Raw genomic sequence first — 10129 nt, 5'->3', positions numbered from 1 at the left:
CGCTCAAGATCAATTAATCAGGCCGAACGCTTAACTACCGAACACCAATTTCAAAACTTTTTGACGAGCGCTCAAAGATTAACCTAGACAGGACCGAACGCTTACTATTTACACCTACAGAAACAAGGCCGAACGCTCATTAATTCACTAAAACCGAACATTTAAATTTGAAACCTAAGAATCCATATCAAGGACGAACGACTGAACTCACTAATATCAATTACCGAACGCTGAAGATCACTCTCTGTAATTAAGCATTTATGGACGAACGCTCACAATTCCTAGTTCACTAAGGCCATGCGCTACACTCACAATTACGAACGTGGACGCTCGTCACAAGAGCGAACGCTCAACATATTTTGGCCGACCACGGTCGAGCCATTAAGCACGAACGTTCAATATTTTGGCCGACCTTGGTCGAGCCATTATCGACGAACGTCCAATTTGAAACCCAATTGAACGAACGCTCGATAATTTGGACGAACGTCCAATTTGAAGCCAAATTGGACGAACGCGCCTGCAGAATTTCAGAATTTGCAGAAACCCAGAAACGAAACCAGAACCCAAATATTCATCCCATTCTTCCCAGATTTGCATCAAATACAACCTATATTGGCAGGCCTCAAAAAAAAAAAAAAAAACGAGGCAGCCTTCGAGCGCGCTACCTCAGCGACGCACGTAAAGACAGCAGCGTCTGACACACGCTAACGGACGCGTGAAATTTAGTCAAAAACGTAGTGGGAACGTGCATTGGCAGAAGGCTGTCAGAAGCGTTAGTGGAAATGCGCTGGCAGTGGGAACGTACGCTGACGAGACTCTGATAAATCCTCCACCCTCCACACGCTCCACCATTTTCGTTTCTGAATTCTCTCTTCCTTCTCTCTTCACTCTCTGCACCTTCTCCCTAAGTGTACACCGTTCATCTTCTCCAATTCTGGGTTCCGGCAGCGGAAGGACGAACCTCATCCAAGGCTTCAAGAAAAGACGTTCGTTTCAGACTGAGCTGGTAAGCCTTTTCCCACTCTCTGGACGTTCGTTTTCCGCGTATGCAAACTCAATTCTGAGTTGTGCGTTCATCTTTTCTTAGTGTAGCGTAATTCTGATTTGGCGGTTGGGCTCGTTCATTATAGCTTGGTTTAACGAGCGTTGACGAGGAGGATTTGTAATGGAAAGGAGAAATTGTGTGCGTCAATGGACGTTCGTCATTCCAGGTAAGGGAAGCTTATTTAATTTAACTGGTTTTTTGTATGTGTGTGAACGTTCGTTATTTGATTGTATGAATATGATGCATGATATTGGATTTTCTGAATGTATGAACGTTCGTTATTATTGGTGAAATGAAACGTATGAAAATTGCATGATATTAGTCGTATGAAATCTGAGATTTTGGGGTGATTAGAACGAACGTAATTATGTAATTATGATGAGAAGTGAACCGAAAATGTTGGTTTTCCGTAGTAATATGTTTGAAATGTTGGTTCGGTCATTTGGGTAAATTTGTGGTTGAGGACGAGCGTCCTCACTCTAAAATGTTCTATTTGAGCGTTCGGTCAAACACTGTTGAAGCTAATGTTTTTGATAAACTTCTATCTCTTTGTAATTGTCTATGTATATGCTACTGTTTATCTAACCGTTCGTAAATACTTCTTTAAAAGTATCTTAGTTTATTTTTCAAGTTCTACCAATCTGAGCTATTAAACGTTCGGTCTTATACCGAGCGTTCGTCCATATATTAAACTGAACGTTCGTCCTAAATCTTATATTGAACGTTCGTCCTAGTCTTATACTAAACGTTCGTCCAAATTGGTGTTCAGTCTTATACTGAACGCTCCCTCTAATAGGCGCTCGGTCTCACACTGAGCGTTCGTCCAAATTGGCGCTCGGTTTTGAACTGAGCGTTCGTCCAAATGGTGCTCGGTTTTGAATTGAGCGTTCGTCCAAATTTGGCGCTCGGTTTTGAATTGAGCGTTCGTCCAAATTGGCGCTCGGTTTTGAACTGAGCGTTCGTCCAATATAGGGCTTGGTTATGAACTGAGCGTTCGTCCAAAAATGGCGCTCGGTTTTGATCTGAGCGTTCGCTCTAGTTGGTGCTCGGTCTCAAACTGAGCGTTCGTCCAAATAGTGCTTGGTTCTGAACTTAGTGTTCGTCCTTGAGAGTGTTCGGTTTATACTGAACGCTCGTCCTAATGGTCTCGGTTTTGATTGAGAGTTCGTCCTAAAGGGTGTTCAGTTTATACTGAACGCTCGTCCTAATGGTGCTCGGTTTTGAAAGGAGCGTTCGTCCTAAAAATGAGGCTCGGTCTTACACTGAGCGCTCGCTCAAAATGGTGTTCGGTATTATTGAAAAACCGTACGTCCAACTTCAGATTTACCACGTTCGTTTTCTGATTCTTAACGAGCGTCCGTTCATTCAATTGAATTTTTCAGGTAAATAACATTCGTCCAATGAACAGTGTACGTCATGGAAATTCTGTCGTTCGTGCTCTTATTCGAACGAGCGTCTCTTGGTCTTGCTCACAGCGTTCGTCCTTAGTCTTATTCGGGACAGAACGTTCGTTTTTGATGGTTTCGTTATAAATGATGAAAATGGATATGAATTGATGAGTAATGAATGATGAATAGTATACGAGATGAAAATGAAACTATGATTATTGAACGAGGGTTCCAGGTAGGAACGACTCAGATGAAAGTTGAAATTCGTAAAGTATGATTGTGGGAAGTTAATGCTGGCTGTTCAATCCTGATATTCCGTGAGTGATCGTCCTCAAGTAGAGGAGCACGTCATGCGTGGGAATGGCAGGAGGTCGTCGTCCTTAGAGGTACTTTGGACGGACGTACTAACCTCGGGTGGCAGCTGATGAGAATGCCAGTTACCACACCACCCGGGTGCATGAACGCTTGTAACTACGCAGAATTCATACAGTCCGGACAGTCAGTCGTGTCGAGTCTTATTTTGTGCATGCGTTATAATGCCTTGATGTGTGATGAATTATGGAATGAATTGTATGACTGATGCATGAGTTAAATTAAGTAAGCTTACCCTTTCGTTTCCTTGTGTTGTCTATTGTCCTTGTACGTCCGTCTTGTCATTGCAATGATCATCCGTGTGGATGTGAGCAGAGGGAGACGAGCGTTTGGAAGAGGCGCTGAATGAAGAGAACCTGGTTGATGTCGAAGTGAAGACCGAGCAGTGAGGCGCTTGGCCAGTTGTGTAGCCTGTATTAGAGTGGTCATTCGACCATCTTGTCTTGTTATTTTATTCTGATAGACCGTTCGGTATTTGTGCCGTGTAAACCGTTCGGTCAAGTTTCGTGTACGTTCGGCTTTTTCATTTGTAACTCTGAAGACGTGCGGCTTTGCGCGTCTGTTTTGTTATTATTGTAAGACTGTACTCAAGGACGTTCGTCCTTGAGCGTTGTTTTGTTTTTAGTTGGAAAACTGTATTGAAATATTATTAAATGTGATTTTCTGATTTTATGGTTTATGCTGTATTTTTGGGATGTCACATATATCATCAATTAAACAAAAGATCTAGCTCCCCTTACCTCTTGAAGACTTCCTTTGTGAATCTTTGAATCTAACTTCTCCAAGACTTGCAGCACCAAGCAATTCCAGCACTCTAAGCTTCACCTCTTTCACAAACTTTGCAGCAAGAACTTCTCTCCCATTTCAGAACCCAACACCCCCTTTTATCTCCCACGTCTCCATCTTTTTTGAAAGGTGCCAGCAAAGAGAGTAAAACCTGGACATTTGCTCCCCTTTTGCTGCTGTTTTTCAACATCCAAGCTCCCCATTTTTCCCAATAAAACAAAACCTACCACCCCTCCCTATGGCAGCTAGAGTCTCCCAGCATTAAATGCTTCCCCACTCCTTTTAGAAAAACAGGGCCTTACAATCATCACCCTTTTTCCTTAGACTGCATCCGACCACGGGAGTTGGGAGAGCCATTCGACCCAAGAAGTTGTCTCCCAAATTCATCGGACCTTATGAGATCTTGAGGAAGATCGGGCCAGTTGCGTACGAGTTATCTTTGCCGCCTCAGTTATCAAACTTGCATCCAGTCTTCCACGTTTCTCAACTTCGGAAGTACGTATCCGACCCTTCTCACATATTAGAGTTAGAAGATATTCGTCTTCGTCAAGATCGTACATTGGAGATGCAGCCGGTACGCATTGAAGATAACAACACCAAATACTACAAGAGGAAAGCAGTCAGATTGGTGAAGGTCGTCTGGGATGAAAAGACGGGCGACTCTACATGGGAAGTGGAAGATGCCATGAAGGATTTGTATCCCCATCTGTTTGAGAGTACGTTTTAATTTTCGAGGACGAAAATTTTTGTGTTGGGGAGAATGTAAGGAATCGTAATTAAAAAAAAAAAAAAAAGAGAACGGGGAGGAAGGAACGTGCGCTGCCACAAAGGGACAGTGAACGTTGCTTCCCCCTTTGAAAACAAAACCAAAAGAAAACAAGAAAAGGAAAGAGAAGAAGAGGGGAAGAGGGAAGAGTTTGGGAAGTTAAAAAGGGAAGCTATGGGTTCTGCTGGGAGGGGAAATGATTGCTGCCAAATTTTTGTGAGAGAGGAGAAGTTCTTGCTGCAAGTTCTGGGAAAGAGGAGAAGTGGAGAACTTTTGAAGTTTTGGAGGAGATAGACTCAAAGAATTCACAAGTCTAAGTACTTGATCTTAATTAGCGTTTGATCTTTTGGTATTCGACCTAATGGTATTCGGTATAATAGCATTTGATGTTCAGTTTCGAGCTTAAGTGATCAATCTTAATGTTCGTGTAAACAGTATCCGATGTAATATAAGTTCGTTGTTTTATCGTTTGATTCAGTAATGATATGATATCTGGGTATGTATTGAGGTTGAGGGTACTGTAGTAGGATGTCTTGATCTGTGGTTGATTGTGGACATATTGAGGGGACTAAGAATGAAATCACAAGTGGGGCACCTTCCGTTGATTTGCTCATCAACGTATCATCCGGATGAGGGTTTATTGTGTACTGGATTGATTATTAGGTACTATGGGATGAGTGTCCAACAGGAATTATGGTACATTGGCATGAGGATGTCTGACTTAATTATTATATGATATTTGTATTGAAATAACTATGCTCGTTTTATAAATGATGTGTTTCAGGTTAGCTCACCCTTACTTTGCTTGTTTGTGCATGTGAATGCGATGATCGTATAATGTGTGATGTTATACGGGAGCAGTTGAAGGATTGTCACGTGATCCTGTGCAAGTGGAGGAAGAGATGGAAGATCGAATTAGAAGGATTCAATGTTATCTTTGCAGTTGCGTCTGAGCTTAAAACTGATGTATAGATTTTAGTTGATGTTCGGGATGTTATGTATTCATAGTATTCAAAAATATGAACTAACAACTTAATACAACTTCTTAAAAGGCTAAAACATATTTTTATACTACTCCTTTAGTGACAAGTTCCAACTCTACTGTTGTAATCAATTCTTATTTCTGCTTCTATATTTAAAATATAATTATTGTAAAAGAAAAGAAATAAAAGACACACAAAAATGGCAAGGGTAAGCTAATAATCACAAAATAAACTCCAATTTGAAGAAACTATACTTTTCACAAAAGTTGTCAAAATAACTTCGTGAGATGTATAAAAAATAAAAAAGATAAGTTAACTAGGTTCAATAATCAAATTAAAGAGCCTTATCTTGACCAAATCTTCTAAAAGACTAATGTATCGGTGACCTAAGGAGACAGCGGACCTGTCATATTGACCATCTTCTCCTCCTTCTCTGCAACAATAACTTAAGTGGAACATCATACATTTGAATCAATATTAATAGATTTAATTTCATTAGCTCTTTGAATATGATCCTCCTTCATATCATATCATCTGTCTTAGTTATCTTCTTCAACAAGTCATACACAACAAGTCTTCTTCAATCACTTGGACTCTAACTTAAAATAAAATTTTCTCCTTGGAAATAACCAATTTAACAACCACAACACACTAAAAATATTTATGCATACATATGCATTGTCAAACACATAGAAAACAATCATAATTATAAAAGCTAGCATACAAAGAAAACCATTTAGCAAGATATAAATCACTTCTAGTATGAAAAATGTTACATAGTTACCACCCAATTCCAAGCAACAGAAAAACTTATTTTATGCACTTTGAGTATTTTCTCATCCTCCCAAAGTCTCCACTTTCTAATTCACATGTGTTTAATCTTTTTAAACTAAAGTACAATTACTTTAAGACTAGAAAGAAAACTCATTAAACACCATAAAAGCATTCAATCCTACAAATCCAAACAATAATATTACCACCAAAACATCAAAATCACATCCATTCATTTTTTTCATTTTATAGGCTAACTTTTTCATACATATACAATTTCATATGAATACATTATCAACTTTTTATACCATCATCAAACCACACTTATTTATAAATTTTCTTGCATGTCAATCTCTCTTATAATCACATTCATACCCACTTCATTTTGAATAACAAAACCAACCACAATAAGTTGTCCAAATCAACAACTTCTCATCACATTTATAAGAATTTCATAGTTTAAATCAAATCACCCATTCCCAAGAATTACTTGACTACATCCGTATTCAAATTATTATCACAATTAATAACATACATCAAAATCATGCTTCTCATAAAATTACTCTAAATTATGACAAGCATATACCTAAAATATTCATACTGCAAATTTTTCTTTAAAGTTTAACAATAAGATGTTAAATTTTCAAATAAATTATTTTTCCTTACTTAATAGAGCTTGTCTAGCGATGCTTTCTCCCTAAAATAACATCACATGCAAAAATAACTCTATTTACACAACCGAAGACCCGATTAATGATTAAGACAACATTTTAGGATAAAAAACAGAAAGAGTTTCACTAAAAATTAAAAGAAACAACATGTAACTGAAAATGAGCTTGCATGCAAGGAAAATAGATTGCTCTTATAGAGAGAAGAGAAAAATTCAAACTTACCTAAAATAGAATTGAAAAAAGGTTTTGATAAAAATTTTCTCACTCACTTGTGTGATGTTGAATCTTAGCTTAATTAGAAATTTGGAGAAGAAAAATGGAGGTTTTTGAGAGAGCTAAGATTTATAAAAAGAAGAAAAGGTTTTCTATTTTATGAGAAAAAGGAGAATTGGGATTCTGACAATTTTTCATTAATTTTCCTGTTAAAAAAAGTAAAATTCTACTATATTAATTTTTATTTAAGCTTTAAAAGTAAAAGAAAATATTAAAGTATCAAATTTAATAGAAGTTAAACTTAAAAAATTGTTATTATATTCATCATTATTGGAAAAGTAAATTTGTAATAAAACATTTTAAACATTTAAAAAAATGAAAATACCTTAATATAATTTATAAGTAAAAAAAAAATTCAAATTTAATAAAAACTAAACTTGAAAAAGATATTAATTAATCATTATTGAAAAGATAAAGGTATGATAAAATAGAATTATTGGGTTATTTTATTTGAAGATGTACTTCTTTGAAATATAAATATTTTTTGAATTAAAAATAAAAGGATTAGTGTAGAAAATTAAAATATTATTAATTTGGGAGCATTATGTATTAATTAACAATAATAATTATTAAGACAATGAAGGATGCATGTGAATATTGTTATTGAGAGTAAGGTAGTACTTTTTTTAAAATAAAAAAAAAAACACTCTAAACCCACCATTTTCATCTCATCTTTCATTCCGTTTTTTTTTTATTTTCGTACAAATTATGTAAATTACTTAAATTAAATACACAATTCTTATAAACCATTTCAAATCATTTTTAGTAAATAATATATTATTGCTACAAAACAATGTGTAAATAAGTATTCAAATTTAGTTAAAACTAAAGTAAACTTCTAAATGCTTATTAAATTCATTGAAACAACTTTAAGGAATTAGAAAAAATATATACTAATACATATTTTTCTATAATATTTTAATAAAATATACGTATTTTTTTTATTAAATTAAAATACATAAAGAATAAATAATAAATCACTAAAAAAATAAGACGTTTGTATTAAAATATTTTCGAAAAATTCTGCCTAACAAAAGTCTATTTCATTTAATACACATGTATCTTATCTTAACCAAATTAAATATGTAGCTTGTAGTGGTGTGATAAAAGTTGAAAGCCAATCCTATTCCAAACTCTATTCTCTCAGCACTGAGATGACGAACAACGCGGAGCTGATCTTCATTCCCTCACCAGGGATTGGCCACTTGACTTCATCCCTTGAATTTGCTCAGCTTCTAATCAACCGTGACAACCATCTTTCAGTCACCATTCTCTGCATCAAAATCCCTTTAACTCCATTTGCAGACTCTTACATCAAATCAGCTTTAGCCTCACAACCTCAGATCAAACTCATTGATCTCCCTCTTGGAGAACTTCCTCCACGGGAGTTAATTTTCAAGTCTCCTGAACACTACATATGTACCTTCATCGAGAGCCTGAAACCCCATGTCAAAGCCACCTTGGAAAACATCTTATCGTCCTATCCTAGGTCTGAATCACAACCAGTTGTTAGGTTGGTCCTAGATTTCTTTTGTCTGTCCATGATTGATGTGGGGAATGAACTTGGCATCCCCTCTTACATGTTCATGACTTCAAATGTTGCATTTTCAGCTTTTATTCTTTCCCTTCTGAATCGTGGGATAGAGGATGTGTTCAATGTCTCTGAGCCTGACTTGTTGATTCGGGGTTTCCCAGATCCAGTTCCTCTAAGTGTTTTTCCTGATGCTGCTTTTAACAAAGATGGTGGATATGCTGCATATTACAAGCTTGCTCAGAGGTTCTTGGACACCGAAGGAATCATTGTTAATTCCTTCTCAGATTTGGAGAAGTATGCTATCGATGCATTATCCGATGGTCAAAGTCAAGTACCTCCAATCTATACTGTTGGTCCTTTGATTGATCTCAAGGGTCAGCCAAACCCAAATTTAGATCAAGCCCAGCATGACAAAATATTGAAGTGGCTAGATGAGCAACCACCTTCCTCTGTGGTGTTTCTTTGCTTTGGGAGCATGGGACGGTTTGCTCCATCTCAATCAAGAGAAATAGCAGTAGCACTGCAGGGTAGTGGAGTTAGGTTCTTATGGGCTATGAATTCTCCACCAACTGCAGATAATGTAGACAGAACCTTACCAGAAAGTTTCTTAGAATGGATGGAGGGTAGGGGAATGATATGTGGATGGGCACCCCAGGTGGAGGTCCTGGCCCACAAAGCCATTGTTGGCTTTGTTTCTCATTGTGGGTGGAACTCTATTTTGGAAAGCCTGTGGTTTGGGGTACCAATATTGACATGGCCTATCTATGCAGAACAACAGTTGAATGCATTTTGGATGGAGAGGCAATATGGATTAGCAGTGGAGTTGAGACTGGACTATAGAAGTAGCAGTGATCTTGTAACGGCAAAGGAGATAGAGGAAGGGCTGAAAAAATTAATGGACAAAGATAGCATGGTACACAAGAACGTGCTAGCGATGAAAGAGAAGGCCAGGAAAGTTGTCCTTACCAGTGGTTCTTCTTTCATTGCTGTTGGAAAACTAATTGATTATATATTGGGAAGGAACTGATAACATGTATTTCACAGCTGCTGCTGCTCCTTTCTCGAAATAATATCAGTCATACCGTGTCAGTTATTTGGACCTGTATAATCTATTCTATCCAGAAACATGTCTATCATTCCTCGTAAAAAGTGTAAACTGGATATTAGATCAATATGGAAATGGTTGCAGTTTGTGTTCATCAAATTTATTTAAGCAATTCTTCTGTCATGCGTTTTCTTTATATGGCTTATACAAATTGTTCATTCACATATTCACCAGGGGAATAAAGTGGATTATTAAACTTTTTAAATATAATAACTGTGACTATCAACATTTATAAACTTAGGGATTTTAAATTCAAGTGATTTCAAGAGTAAAACATACAACTAAGTAAACGTGTGTTTTCTCTTATTAGCATAAATTGGTGGATTGTGTAATGTCAAGCAAGATTTACCAGCTAAAGTAAAAAAATTGTTGTAAGAAAAAAAAATGAATGCATACCAACAAAACAAAAGGGTAACATCGTGCTCCTACACACTT

The 10129-nt window shown here is 36.8% G+C and overlaps 1 protein-coding gene across 1 annotated transcript; it reads left to right on the top strand.

Annotated features, from left to right (window-relative positions):
* Positions 1 to 1191: 1191 nt before the first annotated feature.
* Positions 1192 to 9785, top strand: LOC108339208 (UDP-glycosyltransferase 71K2-like). Its single transcript, XM_017576349.2, has 3 exons — positions 1192 to 1211; positions 3916 to 4165; positions 8093 to 9785. Exons 1-3 carry the CDS (start codon positions 1192 to 1194, stop codon positions 9614 to 9616), a joined length of 1794 nt encoding a protein of 597 aa, XP_017431838.2. The 3' UTR covers positions 9617 to 9785.
* Positions 9786 to 10129: the final 344 nt, after the last annotated feature.

This window comes from Vigna angularis, chromosome 5 (assembly GCF_016808095.1).
Source record: "Vigna angularis cultivar LongXiaoDou No.4 chromosome 5, ASM1680809v1, whole genome shotgun sequence".
Lineage (NCBI taxonomy): Eukaryota > Viridiplantae > Streptophyta > Magnoliopsida > Fabales > Fabaceae > Vigna > Vigna angularis.
The sequence above is the reverse complement of the archived record's forward strand: the minus strand, read 5'-3'. Positions and strand labels throughout refer to the sequence as shown.